Raw genomic sequence first — 17,585 nt, 5'->3', positions numbered from 1 at the left:
TCTGTTTTCTGTCATGTAAGAGTAGAGTAGAGTAGAATAGAGTTGTAAGGGACCTTGGAGGTCTTCTAATCCAACCCCCTGCTGCAGGAAACCCTACACCATTTCAGACAAATAGTTGTCCAGTCTCTTCTTAAGAACTTCCAGAGTTGGCGCATTCACAACTTTTGGAGGCAAGTTGTTACACTGATATATTGTTCAGTCAGGAAATTTCTCCTTAGTTCTCAGTTGCTTCTTTCCTTGATTAGTTTCCATCCATTGCTTCTTATCCTGCCCTCAGGTGCTTTGGAGAATAGCTTGTCTCCCTCTTCTTTCTGGTAACCCCTGAGATATTTGAACACTGCTATCATGTCACCCCTAGTCCTTCTTTTAACTAGACATACCCTATTCCCACAACCGTTCTTTATATGTTTTAGCCTCTAATCCCCTAGTCATCTTTGTTGCTCTTCTCTGCACACTTTCTAGAGTCTCAATATCTTTTTTTACATTGTGGTGACCAAACGTTTTGATTACCACAATGTAAAAAAAGATATTGAGAGTATTCCAAGTGTGGCCTTACCAAGGCATTATAAAGTGGTTTTAACACTTCACGTGATCTTGATTCTATCCCTCTGTTAATGCAGCCTAGGACTGCATTGGCTTTTTTGGCAGCTGCAGCACACTGCTGGCTCATATTTAAGTGACTGTCCACAAGGACTCCCAAGATCCCTTTCATAATTAATATTAAAATAACTAAGTATAATAATCTATTTTAAAGTAATGATGCCATTGAGTTAGTAAAATAATTGAAACTTAGTAAAAATGATCGAAGTATGTTAGTAATTAGTAAATTATAATAGCAGATGAAACTTTCTTTTTCATGGTATGTTGTTTAAATTGCTGTGATCTGATCAATTGAATGTTTAAAAAAATGACTGTATATTCTTCAGAGATGCATCTTCAAAAAAAATATTTCAGAGATTATCGTCTCAACAGTCCTTGGATGTCCTGATTCTTAAAGAAAGAAACACTAAAGAAGTCTGTTGTTTCTTTGAAAGAATGCCTTTGCTGTGTTACCTATTGTAAATTGCTCTTCCAGTAATGGAAATAATGCCCTTTGGATAGTAACATAATAGTTGCACTTTTGCTTGATCTGCCATCTTATTTTTGACATGAAGCCGTATGCTGAATGAGGATAGTCGTTCCTGGGACTGAACGCAGGTCATTTCAGGAGAATTTATGCTATAACGCATCTTTCAAACAGATGATGAAATAAGAGTATACAAATGTCAGTATAGTTCACCGATCCCTCTTTATGGCCTTCCTCCCAGAGTTAGAAGTTCACAATCCAATAGAGAGGCTAGTAGGGGAAAGCTGGGAAGGGGTTTTTTTCCCTTTCAAATATAAAGTGGTTTGTTTAGAGGCTGTTTCAAATATGTCTTTCGTGAGAGATGCCCTTGAGTGATAGATCAGGAGTGTTCAGTTTTTCCCAAATACAGGAATGGCAGGCTGGAGGTTGTATTTCTAAATATGATAGAGAGATACTGGATAAACATTAAACATGGTTTAATTTTCTTAACATTTACATTAAAGACAACTAAGAGAATAATTCTTCAATTGTATATTTAATTTGTCTTTTTGTCAGTTAAAAAATAGAAATTAACCACGGATACAGGACTGCTTCCAAGGTTTTTGAGAAGTGATACAGTTTATGGATTGAAGGACTTACACATTCTTTTATGACATTAATTCCTCTGCATCTTAACACCTGAATTAAATATTTCAATGGTTTTCTCCCTTTTACTTCAGTTAGAAGTTTTAAAGGTTATATGCAAAATGATCAGATAACTGAGTTGTAAAGTTTGTCTACTTTTCTGTTTTCAGCACACAAAAAAATACAGCTTTATGAGTGCATTTCTTTTGCAACTGGTCATTTTTTTCTCGAGTATTTCATTTCTGTTTTCATCAATTCATAAAACTCTGACTTTTTTTAATGTATCTGTAATCATTTATATATCCAAAATATATTTATAAGTCAACATCTTAGGCATATTGACAAGAGTGTTTTGTTTCCCAAAGCAGCTCTTTTACCTGAAGATTTGTTTTGAAATCATGTATCGGAATCATTTGTATGAAATAGGAATGTTTATTTTTTCTTACTATAACACTTTTCTGTACAATTTGTTTGTTGAACCTTTTCAAATTACATGCGTAGAATAGTGCCACAAGTTCTAATAGAATGGTTTCTGTTTAAAATGTTCGTCTTATATCTAGTAATTGAGATATAAAGACTCCAAAGTGTGAGTTACATTTTCTTCCTCAAAAAAAAAAAAATTGCCATGGGAACATAGCCCACAGGAGAGTCCTGGCTATTATGAAGTCAATGGGGTGTATAAACTAAAATGTCAGTTTGCAATAGGAAAATCAAACATTACCTATTTCTCAGGGGCATTGCTATTTCTAATCAAAAAGCAAAGATTAATCTATAAACTTGGATTTTAAAAAAACAAATTGGTTGAATTATTCAACCTTTCTAGAACATCAGTCAGTTAGTATTGGCTAAACATTTTCTTTATCTGATCATGGCAGGATGGTTCACTCCGCATCCCTCATAAGCCTATCACTTACTGTCCAGGTTCAAAGATGTATGATCAGACATTTCTGGCAGATGGTCCATTTTGTATAACTCATATACTAGAGATGCTTAGAAATCAGTTACGTTCGGTAGAGGAAGAGATTTTAACTTTTTAATTCCTCTTTCACATTTGAAATTACTTTATGTGTATGTAAATACTGACATGCTTTAGAGTTCCTAGAAGCAAAACTTGGTTTATTATCTTTATATACAATGCAAGAGATCTTCAGGAATATGTTAATTTTTTCGGGTCTGTGTTTCTTACAGTGGTATATTGTCTTACATGATCATAATTAACATTTCAATGAAACTCAGAAGTACTAAGGTAAAACATAATGTCCATGTTTTGATAGTGGCATCTGAACAGTTTGTTCTGTATCTTAATAGCAGATCAACAGAAGCACAGAATGCTAGGAATTGCAATGGGCAATGAATATCTGCAGTTATGACTAGTTGAAAAGGCTGGTGTTTTTAAACTTAGCCATTATTTATAGAGGTGTTGTCAAATGAAACAGTTGTGCATCCCACTCTGCAGCTGAAACAAGACACACATGAAAGGCAACAGATGCCAACCAACAGAGGGAAGGTTGTGAGGATCCAGAAGAGTGTATTTTCCATTGTTAAATGACATGCTCAGATGGGAAGACCTTTTATCAAATGTTTTCTTGAAAGAATTCTCACATATCTGTCAACAAAATAATTGGGTGATGAATTGTGTTTATCAATTATTTATGAACTTCTTTTTAACATGATGGAATTTATTTAAATTGCATGCATTTTGGAGGTGGTTGTCCATTTGCATGATTTCCAAGTGATCATGAGCTACCACCAAATGCTGTTTGATGCTCAGCATTTACTTCCTAGCAGCCTGATGCAGCTGTTCATCAGAATTCACAAAAAGCTGACAGTGGCCATTTCAAAGGAATCCTTTGACCCTTCCTCCATCTTGAGATATCAGTAGTCCCTCAGCAACCATCACAAAAGAGATGTGAACATTTTTTTTCCTACATTTTACAGAGGTAGAAAATAACCAACATACTATAGTGCAGTCAACAAGCAGAATGTGGGATTGGATTGGATTGTAGACAGATTGTTGGCTGGTTTACAATACAGTCTCTCTTAGCTTAACACATCTGAAAGAATGATTGTAAGATTGAACATCCCATATCTGTATTATGAATGGAAGTCTTAATCCTGGATTTTTGTAGAAAACCACCCTGTTTGGCAGCCTGCAACCAGGGTATAATAAAGGTGTAACTCATGAAGGAAAAATAGTGTCTCGTGAAATTATAAAGTCAGTGATGGATTTTGCACTACCTCAGTTGATATTGTTCTTCGCGACATGCTCAGAAGTAGACATTACATCCCCCCATCATCTTCATCAGCCTGAGATCTACTTGTGGATAGATAGGCATCACAATCCAACATATCTGGAGAATATCAGGTTGGATGAAGTTGCTGAACAATTCACACACAAAAAAAAGCATGGCTGTTGCAAAACCAGCATTGCATCATAAATATGCTCATAAATGGGCAGCAAATGAATGAGGAATCATTGCATTGTATCTTTCTTTTAAAAAAAAATAGCTGTGTTGCAGTTCCCTGTGTCTTCTGTTTAAATGGAGTTGAGTTAAGCTTACACTCCAGGTAAGTGAAAGCTATAGATGGTAAATGCTATATATTAAAAAGATCAAAACAGATGCATGTTGAAAAAATATAATGAGTTGTTTATTAGCAAAATAGTATTAATGAGTAGATAAAGTACTGAATGAACTGAAATGCATAATCCACAAGACAGTTTGCTTGCTAAGAATCAGATAATACAGTTTTATTGCCTATTTAAGGGTGTGTTTAGTTCAGTGTTATCTCATTTTAGTCTACAGTGAACCACATGCATAACTATAACAATTGTATAACCTTTTTAAAATTTTTCCATAAGTATTCCTATTACAGTTTCTACTACTCTCTGTTTTTCTGTCTGTTTCAGAGACTGGCAACAAGAAGCTGAAAAGCACTATACAAAGAAGTACAGAGACAGGAATGGCAGCAGAAATGAGAAGTCGCATGGTTCGGCAGCCCAGTCGGGAGTCAACTGACGGTAGTATCAACAGTTACAGCTCAGAAGGAAAGTGAGTTGAAGCCTGTGAAAACCAAACCACCCCATTATATGTGTCAGACAAGCAGGTGATTTATGACAACGTTGGAAGGTTAGGGTGCCCATAGTGTTGCAATGGGGCAGATCAACTGTGGCAACCAGGCAGGAGAGGTAATCTTTTAAAGAAGGAGAGAAGGAAGGATATATAGGCACTATTGCTCTAGATTTAGAGCAATAGTGCCTATATAGGACAGCGGAGGAAGATAAATTGGGACAAGATTGACCTAAAAACCCTGCTGTCTCATTGCAGATGAATTGAGTGGGAATTGTGGTTGCTCAGTAGTGAAGAAAAAGTACTTTAGAGATTCTCTTGGGGGATTCTGCTAACTCTCTGAGATAAAATATCCCTGGTTATGCTCTGGCAAGACTTGCTGCCTAGGGTTGGAAGATCCCAGGGGAAAACTTTAGCCCAAATTGCTGTTTTAATATGTGATAGCTTTAATAGAGGCTTCAGGGGTGTTTTAGGTAATTTCAAAAGCTATAATTTGATTTTAAATATGGGATGTTCTGCTGAGGTTTTCAGTTTCTTTTTAGCCAGACATTTATCAAAACTGGAATCGCTATGATGCAGAAAAGCAACAGCCTCAATCCTGATTCTCAAGATGGAATCTGTTATTTAATCTGAGTGTTACTTTTTGTTTTCCCCCACTTTGTTAAATGTACATTGTGACAAACATACTTAAATAAATAATCTGGTCATTTCTGAAAATAAAATAAGATTGTTCTTCAATCAACTGGCTGTATTAATCCAAACTCATACATATTTAATGAGGCCCTTGATGCTAAATATTTTGCCAAACTCTGCTGTTATGATAGGATACCAAATCTGAGGTTCTTTTATGTACTGTTATTATGGATAGAAAAAAGAAATTGAAGGAATGTTTTCCCCAACTTCGTTGGGACTGGAATGGGTGCACACCATTTTTTACCATGCCTAAAATCTTGGATTGCCCCTAGCTGTTTCTAGACCAAGGGAACATTTGACATGCTGAGTTTCTAGAAAAAAAATGAGGATATTTCCTTATTGTCCTTACAATTATCTAGACTCAGCATATCCAGAGTGCTGCCTGGACATGGTGGGAATTGTAATTCAGAATAACATAACATAACATAACAACAGAGTTGGAAGGGACCTTGGAGGCCTTCTAGTCCAACCCCCTGCCTAGGCAGGAACCCTACACCATCTCAGTCAGATGGTTATCCAACATTTTCTTAAAAATTTCCAGTGTTGGAGCATTCACAACTTCTGCAGGCAAGTCGTTCCACTTATTAATTGTTCTAACTGTCAGGAAATTTCTCCTTAGTTCTAAGTTGCTTCTTTCTTTGATCAGTTTCCAAATACCTGATGCTTTCATTTGAACTCGATTTATACGGTGGGGTTCTGTATCCATAGAACTAATATTGTCCTATTTTATGTGACAATTTCAGAAATGAATAAGTTTTCCAGAAAGAGTACGGTTCAAGAATATGGCAATGTGTTCTCCATTCCATAGGTTCATCCATAGCTGTGCATTTGAAAAAAGAGCCATCCCAAAATAATAGCCAGATAATATGAATTATTTTTTAGCCCTTCTACTCTGTTTTTATTACAGTCTAATATTTCCTGGAGTTCGACTGGGTGCTGATAGTCAGTTCAGTGATTTTCTGGATGGGCTTGGACCGGCTCAGCTAGTGGGACGACAGACTTTAGCAACTCCTGCCATGGGTAAGAGTATATTTCTTTTACCTAAAAAACAGATTAGCTGTTTAAAAATGTATTGTTTGACAGCAGGTCCTTATCTAATTAAGCAGTTTTTAAAAATCCCATTTTTCACCCATTCTGTAAGTATGTATAAGCTATATGCGGGGCCTTTTCTGTGGGTATATAGTAAGTTGATATTCCAAAATATTTTAGCCTGGACCCAGAACTAATTGCATAAAAGGAAATATTAAGATAATGTATTCTAGTTAAAACAGGTGGGTTGAGTTCCTTTTGTGACTTTTGCAACATTTCTCTGTACCAGTTTGTGCTACAAAGCTCTGAGGTTTATTTTCTCTTTTTAATTAGGATTTTTATTATAGTTGAAAACATTTAATCACACTCTAGCAAAAACATTCAAGCAGGTGAACATCAATGTCCAGAAAACGTAGCTTGGATCCAGTTTTGCCCTTCTGTTACTTAAAAGGGCATTTGAACCTGTGGGAATTCTTGCTAACAAAAGTGTAGTTCCCTTTTGTATATACACCTCTCCCTCCCCCTGGGGCAAATTTTCAGGGAAGCCAAGGAACTACAAGGGAAGGATTTCCCTGAATCTTGTACCTTCCATCTACTCATGAGATTTCTGTATCCAGTCCCATGAATTTAAAGCAACTGGCTCTAATGTCAGCTAAGCAAACAGGTAGGAGAGCTGAGCAGAACAAAAGAGCTTTTCTGTACCACTTGATTCTTTCAACCGTTCGCCAAAAGACCTGGGCAAACAATGCAGAAAAATATCCAGGTTGAGAAACTTCAGGTGAGCTGCGGGCTGTCTGTCCTGGGAGAGTCATCAACTAAGGAGGCAAAGATTTGGGGCAAGGGCTTCTGTCACTTGTCACCTCTATTCTGAGGTCTGTCATAGAAGATTGAGCAGGTCACTTCCTTTATTCTTTGGGGCAAGATTAATGAAGCTATTTCCAAGGGGAGCTTTTTTCAGAGTTACATTGCTGAAACATCACTAATGGCACACGTGCATGGGTGCGCTGGCCACCTGATTTTCAGGCCTTCTGGGCACACCGGAAGTAGGGAAACAGACTGTTTTCGGCCTCCGGGGCGGGGGGCATTTTTTGCTCTTCCCAGGCTTCTAGAAAGGCTCTGGAGCCTGAGGAGAGCAAAAAACGAGCCTTCTGGTCCCACCGGAAGTCAGCAAATGGCTGTTTCTGGCCTCCAGAGGGCCTCCGGGGGGGATTGGGAAGGCCATTTTCACTCTCCCCAGGCTCCTAGAAAGCTTCTGGAGTCTGGGGAGGGCAAAAAACAGGCCTACCAGGTCCACTGTGCCATCGCGTGCCAAAAGCAGGGGGAGCGCGGGAGGGTCTTGCGCACATGTGGGGGGTGGCACATAGAATTATGGATGTGGGCAAACGCATGCACAACACACCCCCCCACTTCTCTCACTTTTGGCATGCGATGGCAAAAAGGTTAGCCATCACTGGTATAGACAATTGGATTCTGAACCATTTGTAACCATCTAGCTCTCTTCCCCTTCTTGGAATTTTTTCAGTCCCATGATCTTTCCCAGAACATAATGAATTATATCTGCAATATACTAGGATGCTTCCAATATTAATGTAAGATGCAAACTATAAGCATTGGTGAATCCAGTCTTCCCAGATGGCTTCCTTTGTAGAGTGTGAACTTCTCTCTGAAGATCTGCCAATAGGCCATCTTCTCTTTGAAAACTGTTCACTTGATGCCAACCGTTTTGTCTTGATGACAGACATAGAAAAGACAGTCAAAGTTTCCTGAGCAGGAATTCAATGAACCTGGCCCCAACTTCAACTATTATTGTATTTTTATTTAGGGTAGTGTTTGTTTAATGTTCCTTATTCATTTATTCAGTTGTTAATGCCTGGAATGCACTACCTGATTCTGTGGTCTCTTCCCAAAATCCCCAAAGCTTTAACCAAAGACTATCTACTATTGACCTCACCCCATTCCTAAGAGGTTTGTAAGGGGCATGCATAAGAACACCAGCGTGCTTACCGTTCCTTTCCTAATGTTCCCTTTGATTGTATCCAATTCGTATGGTTATTTCATGCTTATACTTATATATACTGTTGTGTTTGACAAATAAATAAATAAATAAAATAAAAAAATAGAGATGTACTAGCTATTTTTGAACTATCATTGAATCAATTGTATTATAAATGATGATTTGATTTTTTAGTTGTATATAATACACCTGCTGGGTTTTAATCAATGCAATTCTACAATCAGTTCATGACTTAGGTTGGAAACAATTTATTTTTCCCAGTGACATATTATTTCCACTATTTACGCTTTTAATTTTTAATAGGCTCTGTAGAGATTCTAACACAGAAAACTAATTTGAAACGTTTATTCTTTAAAGAAGGGTGTTTTGGGAACTCCTATATACCAGAGATATACCAGTAAATCTTGTTCTAATTGGAAAACTCTTGAGCTGTTGTACCCTCTGCTGAGGCCCAGTGGGCACTGAACAGTTTTTAAAAAAATACATATATAGCAGGACCTGACTTTGAAGCTTGTTCTCTGAAGTGGTTCCTGCTGCCATTTTTAGTATTGCCAGTCAACCAAGGCCATTACATTTAAATCTATAGTTCCATTTATGCCTTTGATATTAGACTAAATTGCATACTACATAAGAAAAATTGTGCCAGTTAGCTAAAATGTAAGTTAAACCAATTGGGGGGAAAAAGATAGAAAATTTAGCAAGCCAGGGTGGAAGTGCTTAATAAAATAATAAGTAGCACAATTTAAGGTACACTATAAAACTACCATATTTTTCAGAGTATAAGACGCACCTTTTTCCCCCAAAAAAGGGGGTGAAAATCTGGATGCGTCTTATACTCCGAATTTAGCCCCACCCAGCTTCTCAAAAGCAGCTTTCAGAGGCTGAAAAAAGCATCAGAAACTAAGCTTCCGAAAAGAAGCTCCCAAAAGAGCTTCAGAAAAAAAGCCCAAAACAGAGCTTCAGAAAAAAAGCCCCAAAACAGAGCTTCAGAGGATTTTTTCCCCCTGTTTCGGAGGCTTTCAGAGGCAGAATTTTTTTTTTTCTGAAAGTGAGTTTCAGAAGTTTCAGAGGCAGAAAAAAAAGCAAAAAAAAAGCAAGGCACAGAGCTCACAACCAAGGAACCTAAAATTCACCTCTGGGAACAGCTGATTGGGGGTATTCCAGGAGGCCAATCCACCTGCCAATCAGCTTTTTTCTTATTTTCCTACCCCAAAATTAAGGAGCCTCTTATACTCTGGTGCGTCTTATACTCTGAAAAATATGGTCCTTCCTTCCTTCCTTCCCTTCCTTCCTTCGATTAATATGATAATTCTATCTCTGTTTTAGGAGATATTCAGATTGGAATGGTGGATAAGAAAGGACAATTAGAAGTGGAAGTCATTAGAGCTCGAGGTCTAATACAGAAGCCTGGCTCTAAATCTACCCCAGGTAAGAAAAGCTCTATCTAGACAAATTTTGATGATGCAATTTGGGAGTCCTTTGGGTCCACATTTTTCAGACTGTGCGTATGGCATATGGCTGTGAAGAATTGTGTCCCAAAATATGGATGGAACACTTAAGCACTGCTCAGAATATCCAAGGGCATCTGTCAGATGGGGCCCAAAAAGTCAAGATGGTGGCAGCAAATGCACAATTGAAGACCCACTCACTCTTTGTGTGTGCTGTGTGGGCTTCAGTCACAAGGATGTGGCCACCATGTCAACCTTTTAAGCAAGTGCCATGCATGGCCATTCTTGGAATGACAGATCTAATACCCAAACATCATATCTCCTATAATTATTGCTGCAAGAATAATTAAAGAAGTTATGAAAGAGTGTGTAAGGAGAGGGAGCTTTATTTGATTCTCCTAACACTAAGAGAATACCCAAGATCATAAAATGTGGTAGATGGTTACAACATTTTGATCATGGTATAATAAACATGGCACTGTTTAACAGAATTATGTAATGAACCATTTGGGGTTGGACAAATATGATCGTATAAAAACGTATGTTTTATTCACACTTGCCCCTTCAGCAAGTGTAAATTAAACAACTTATGATTAATTCTGTTTTATGATTTTCATCAGTTTCTCTTTGCATACACAGCATACTGGCTATAAATCCAATAGATGTCACCAGATATGGATAAGACGTTAAATTGCAATGCTTTTTTATTATGAGAAATAAAATTCATTCTATTCTATTCTATATTTTACATATAGGATTGCCCTGTATACTGTACTTCCTCATAGAACAGATGACAAAAGATTATCATAATTTAAGAAATCTTCCGATGCAACACACTATGCATAATACACATTTCCAGCATCATTAAGAAGTGTACAGAGCAAGTGAGGGATGCCCCGAAGCCAAGTAACCAAAGTCTTTAGTGCCATTCTTATCTTTTGCACAAGTCAGTAACTTGTCATTTCCTATCAAGAAGAAGGTCAAATCTCTGAAAAGAATCCCTGATACAATGAAAACTATTTCAGACATGCCTACTGGAAAAAGCATAATTTTCTAGCTCAGTTTTTTTTAAAAAAAAAAAAACAAGAAACACTACATACTGGCAAGAAGATTGCTACCTCTTAGGTATTCTTTCCTGATCTATAATTGATTATTTGTCTGTAGGATAAAGAGATAGATAGAGAGATGAGAGTCAGTTTGGTGCAGTGGTTAAGGCATCAGGCTAGAAATCTGAAAATCAAGAATTCTAGTCCTGCCTTGGGCACAAAGTCAGTTGAGTGACCTTGGGCCAGTCACTGTGTCTCAGCCCTAGGAAGAATGCAATGGCAAACCACTTCTGAAAAATCATGCCAAGAAAATTGCAGGAACTTGACCTGTCTCTAATGATCAGAGACTATTGAAGATCTATTTATCTGTCTTCTGTTTGTCTGTCTATCTCTATCCATCTAGAATCAGTAACTGGTACCTTACTGATTTTCAGAAGAAATGTTAAGGAGTGAAGCATACAGAATATTTCTATGCTTTTATCTAAAGATTTTCCTGGTAAATCTTAATAATCCGTGCGACCATGCCAATAACTAAAAATATATTTGAGTTTCCAAGAGTTAGGACAGATTTATACGGCCATAAGATGTTGTGTGCACTAGAGGAGAATCCTAGATTTTTGATTCATTACATATTTTTTTTGTAACCTACCAGTTGCCATTGTTGTTTTCATAATCTTGTTGGCAATTTAAATTAATTTCTTATTAAAAGTACAAACACCTTAAAATAAAGGAGTTGCTAATTTAAGATATAAAAACTTGACATATTTATCCTTTGTAGCGCCATATGTCAAAGTGTACCTGCTTGAAAATGGGGCATGTGTAGCTAAGAAGAAAACAAGGATTGCCAGGAAAACCCTTGATCCCTTATACCAACAGACATTGGTTTTCGATGAAAATTCACAGAACAAAGTCCTTCAGGTCAGTAGATACTTTTATTTTGGTGCAGCTTATGATCACTATCAGTGATACCAACTGAAATCTCAACACTCCGGCATAGTTAGATCTAAATTCATCTCAGAAAATATGAGAGCCCCTCTGTGCAGGAGATGGCTGGTTAATAAATTTAATGTATAAATAAAATAAATAAATGAATTATATCACTGTTTTATCGAGTAAGTATATCGAAACAGTTATTGGAAGATAGGTGGATGACATGATTAAAAAAAATTGGTAGAATAGTTGATGTGTCTTCAATGATAGGAAATGGTCTTAAAAGAGCTTAAGGAAATTTACTAAATTATGGGGCAAAATAGAAGAAAGGAAAAAAAGATCTCCAGTTACAGGAAGCAAGCAAAAAAAAGAGAGAGATACAGTGATTTGGCTGGAAGAAATGTGAATTTTTAAAGTCCAAAGGATTTCTTTTGGACCCACTAAGTGATTGCCTCCAGCTTATATAATATATAATACAATATATAATCATAGAATAGCCTTGCAGATAAGGTTGCCCTTTGCTGTTACTATCTCAGAAGGTGATCAAGATCTACCGTATTTTTCGTTCCATAAGATGCTCCTGACTATAAGATGCATTTAGGTTTAGAGGAGGAAAACAAGAAAAAAAAATCTGCCTCTGCCTCCCAGCGTCCATGGGAGGCACGTCCAGCATTCAGCAAACAGCAAGCAGCCTGCCTCCTCCATGTCTGCTGCCCCTGCAAAGGGGAACACTGGAGCCTTCGCTTCCGAGCAGCTGATTGGCGATTGGATTGGCCTCCCGGAATACCACTGATCAGCTGTTCCAGGCGGCAGGGATCGCTGCTGCTGTTTGCTGCTGCTGCCTGTCGCCCATATTCATTCCATAAGACGCACAGACATTTCCACCCACTTTTGGGAGGGAAAAAATGTGTCTTATGGAGCAAAAAATACGGTAGTTTATGATTTGCATTGCTATGTGTTGTTGTTGTTTTTAATTTATGGTCCAGATAGCATTTTAATACTGTAACAAGAAACATAAGTCAATCGGAGTCATTTCTGATTGGAATCCCATGTAAGCCTAAATAATTAAGTAAGTAAGTAAGCATTAATTCTGCCTGTTGTCTTTGCAGGTGATAGTATGGGGAGATTATGGCCGAATGGATCACAAGAGTTTCATGGGAGTTGCACAGATCTTGTTAGAAGAACTTGATTTATCCAGTGTGGTAATAGGCTGGTATAAATTATTTCCACCTTCCTCCTTGGTGGATCCAACATTGACTCCTCTGACTCGCAGGGCTTCCCAGTCATCTCTGGAAAGTTCAACTGGGCCTCCCTGTATTCGATCTTAATGAACATAAAGCAGGAGTTCTCTTAACAAACTCAATGTCACTCAAGGCAATCAGTGGGAAAGGGAATAGCTATTTGCAACAATGAGGAACAGTTTTGAAAAGAGACAATCATCACATCAATTTTGCCTGTAGTAGTTGATCCAAAAATATGTCTTGAGTTGTGTATTAAAAAAAAAAAAGACAGCTTAAATTGATTGAGCAAAGCAGTATATGAAAATATAGCCAATCCATCTAGCAAAATGACCCTGATGTTCACCCTTATCAGGATTTGAAGAAGGACTTTTGAGATTCAACTGGAACTACCATTCTTCAGCAGTGCCCCTCTCCCATTTTGTTTCTCAGCAGAAACCACAAGCAGTGTTAACATCCTGATATTTCTGTATTGTTACCTCTCCTACTTCTGTTTTCTATGTTCTCCTGCCAGTTTTGTAAAAAAATATTCTCGATGCTAACAGAGACTCTTCCTTTCTTTTTCTAAAACAAAATCAAAAAGGGCTGAAGTAAATCCCTGTAAGCATCTCTAAAAGTGTTCATTTGCAATCCTGCGATGCCAATAGCTGTCCCATTGTCCCTCCTTTCTGGTTGTCCACAATCTTAACTAATAAGGTGGGGAACTAGAATAAATGACCAACTTCTGGTTTACTTTTGCTTCTTATTACAGCTTGTTACTGTTGTAAAAACAGAATATATTTGCATTATGCATCAAGGTTTTTTTTTCCTGTTTTTAAGAGTTTGCATGAGGGAAATATAAAGCTGCATCTATTGTTACAGACTTGTTTTTTAAAAAAAAGAAAGGAAAAGAAACAAGTTTTGGCTTGGCTTTGGATTTAATTTTAATGTACTGGCCATTATTTTTGTAAAGTGGTTGTTCTACCAGAGCTCATTAGAAAAGTCATTAGAATCATATCATACACATATAAATATTGATTGGGAAAATATTGAACATCTAAAACTTCGAGTTGTTATCTAGGATCTTTGAATTCTTGTGTTACTTTTGAAAAGACTTAGCCATCCCCTTTTAGAGGTTGCTATAAATTGTTCAATTTTCCACTGAATTTTTTTAATAGTAATTTTATTCAAATTTACAGTTAAAAAGATAAAAACTAATATAAACTAAAAGAATAGAAGGAAAAATAGAAAGTACAGCAAACAAAAAAATAGAAATAAAAAGAGAAAAGAGAAAAAAATAGGAATATAATAAAGAAAAGGAAAGAAATATATAAAGAAATTACTTCCCCTTCATCACAAGAAGTATGAACAATTTTAATAACTTATCTTCTTTAAAATACAACAAATGATCTCTTCTTCCAACATCCCATCTCGTATTTATGAAAAAATCCATAAAGCCTCATCAATCAAGCCTGATCCATTTAAGGTTTACCACAGATAACTAGATAAACCATTGTTGCATTTTTTCCTTGAATTTCAGTAATCTTGCTCTTTAGTCCCTTCAAATATTATCCTAGCACTTGATTTTTTTTCTTTATCCCTTCTCACAAAAGTCTTCAAAGCTTTGACAAGTCTCTCCAGTATGATATCTTTTTCCATATCATTCTTGCACCTGTCATTTTAAAATCTACTTTCAGATCAGTTTCAGTCTTGTCCAGTAAAACGTGTTCCTCTTCCATGACATCTTTCAAACACAGTCTGTCTATTGAGGCAGACATTCTTAAAGTTAACTGCTGGGTCCATCGTTCAAAAATATCATTCAGTATGCCCAACGTTAAAATATGTTCCTTCATTCTGTATTAATAAGACAAATTTAAGTGTTCTCCTTTAATTGTAATCTTTAGTTCCTTATGGTTTCCCCTAGCGTCCAATCTTCAAAGACTCATCCTATCATGTTTCTTTTAAAAAAAGAATTCAAAATAAAGGCATTTTCAACCAGAAAGAATTCTTGCAATTAATTCAGAAATCTAATTTCAAATCCATCCTGGACCCTGTAAGTTACCCTATTTACAAAATCAAAGTTCTTATCACCATTTTGCTGTTTATTCCACTGAGAATTATTTTGTATTGACAATTCCAGTTGAACTATTCTGCACTTACGAATGCTTTTTTTAAACTTCAGTTTACATATCTTTGAGATTGATGCAAGCACAAAGCTTGATTGTTTTAAAACAAAGTTACCTCGTGGGTGGGTGGGTGGGGTGGGAGAGGTATAGTTAAAGGAAGAAGAATAAATATACTTGCATTTTATTCATTCAAGTCAGCCTTTCCCAACCTGGTGAAGGTTTTTTTGGACTGCAACCCTCTAGGAACATAGTGAGTTTAGTGCCAACAGAACTGAAAGTCACCAGGTTGGAGAAGGCTGATTTAGATTCTTTATGGCCTTGAAATCCCTTGTGATTTTTTTAAAAATGTTTTTGTTTTTCTTGTAAATGTGCTTTAAAATGCCCTGTAGAATATACAGGTGCATTGAGATGTTTTTGTTCCTTTTATGGTGATCTCACAAAATAAGAGCAGCATGACCAGGAACTATTTCAAGCTGCATGTACATTTTTGTAAAAGAAAAAAGAGGGGAAAGGGGGGGGAATGGAGGGGGGAGGGGAAAAGAAAAAAAGGGGGGGGAGAAACAAAAGAGTTTATTTAATAATGTATGTTAGTTCTACATAGGCCAGGTTGTATGTTGCATGTACTTGTACAGTTTGCTCGTAATTATGCTAACGAAGTAACCAAGAAATCTAAGCCATCCATTTTTTTCTTATAGACATTTTGCAGGTTTCAGCCAGGCTATGAGTTAGTCTGGTGCTAAATGTCTATAGATGGACTTTATTTTTTACCCTATGGAAAACGTGATGTAGTACGGACCAAATTCCTTCTAATAAATATTTTGGTGTAGATTCCTACTGTGGGGCTGTAACACATGTAGAAACTGTGTACACAATTAAGTTTTCCTTCATAGACATAACTGCCTGCACCAAGTGATATATTTATTATTATTATTATTATTATTATTATTATTATTACTATTATGATTTAATATTGCCAGAACTATTCTGCCCATGTTTCCATGGGGCACATGGATTGATTACTGCTCGACCTGCTGAGCAGGAAGAACTGAAGCATTGGTGCACTGACTAGATTCTGTTTTGTCTTTTAGTGGCCAAATAAATAAATGATTCGGTAGTATCTTTCTATTTTGACCACTTGTCTTAACATCTCCCTGTGCTTTTAAATGAACTTCCAACTCATGTTATGTAGACATGTTTAATAAAATTTCCTTTTCATGTTCAGTTGCAGTTGTTGCCTTCTGTTCAATGGGTACACAAGTAAAGTTGATTCCTGCCAACATTGACTTTTGCATTTCGGTGGGTTGGACAAAGTATGTGTCTTTGGTACCCATGCATTCATTTGGTGCCCTCTAAGGATTTCTAAAAGAAAGCAATCTGTCAAGATCCATAAGAACCTCAAGAATCTACATAAGAGCTGATTGAATTCCAGGATTTCCAGAAAAATTTAAAATGTGCAAATATGGAAATATTTATATATAGGTAAAGGTAAAGGTTCCCCTGCACATGCATGCCAGTCGTTCCTGACTCTAGGGGGCAGTGCTCCTCTCCATTTCTAAGCCAAAGAGCGAGCGCTGTCCAAAGACGTCTCCATGGTCATGTGGCCGGCATGACTGAACACTGAAGGCACATGGAGCGCTGTTACCTTCCCACCAATAGGCAGTCCCTATTTTTCTACTTGCATTTTTTACATGCTTTCAAATTGCTAGGTTGGCAGAAGCTGGGACAAGTAATGGGAGCTCACTCCGTTATGCAGCACTAGGGATTTGAACTGCCAACCTTCTGGTTGACAAGCTCAGCCACTGAGCCACCACGTCCCTCTATTTATATATATATAGAGAGAGATAAATAGATATTAGATAGGAATAGAGTGGATCTCTCCCTGGAAGGCCAGGCCTCTACATCCTATTCCCCAAGCTCTTTGTTACCTTTTGTCATTCTAAACCCTGGATGCCTCTCTTCAGCTTCTTTTCAAATTGTTTGCTACTGATTCTCCCACTGATCAAAGAAGGCAAAGCTGGAGATGCTCCAAGAGCACAAATGGACAGCCATTTGTCTGGTTTATGTAAGGGTTCTTGTCTTAAGCAAAGGGCTGAGCTAGAAAATCCCCAAGATCTTTTCTAAAGCTAAGCAACTGGTACTAAACATACAGTATCTTTACATTATTTTAAAAAATGGTTGACAAATGGTGCTCCCAGACAAGGAGATGACTGCAGCAAGGGCAAAGGTGATTAGAACATACAATAATAGAGTTGGAAGGGACCTTAGAGATTTTATAGTTCAACCCCTGCTTGAACAGGAGACCCTATACCGTGTTTCCCCGAAAA

General features: G+C 37.1%; 1 protein-coding gene across 1 annotated transcript in view; it reads left to right on the top strand.

Moving 5' to 3' along the window:
- RIMS1 (regulating synaptic membrane exocytosis 1) overlaps positions 1–15,370 on the top strand; it is a 296,197-nt gene extending 280,827 nt beyond the window's left edge. Inside the window, exons 30-34 of the mRNA XM_058176391.1 lie at positions 4,599–4,740; positions 6,359–6,471; positions 9,821–9,922; positions 11,767–11,906; positions 13,028–15,370. Of these exons, the coding sequence (XP_058032374.1) occupies positions 4,599–4,740; positions 6,359–6,471; positions 9,821–9,922; positions 11,767–11,906; positions 13,028–13,246 (716 nt within the window). The 3' untranslated portion in view covers positions 13,247–15,370. The remainder of the gene's footprint in view (positions 1–4,598; positions 4,741–6,358; positions 6,472–9,820; positions 9,923–11,766; positions 11,907–13,027) is intronic.
- Positions 15,371–17,585: the final 2,215 nt, after the last annotated feature.

The sequence above is a fragment of the Ahaetulla prasina genome, chromosome 1, assembly GCF_028640845.1.
Source record: "Ahaetulla prasina isolate Xishuangbanna chromosome 1, ASM2864084v1, whole genome shotgun sequence".
Taxonomy (NCBI): Eukaryota; Metazoa; Chordata; class Lepidosauria; order Squamata; family Colubridae; genus Ahaetulla; species Ahaetulla prasina.
Note: the sequence above shows the minus strand (reverse complement) of the source record. Positions and strands in the feature narration are given on the sequence as shown.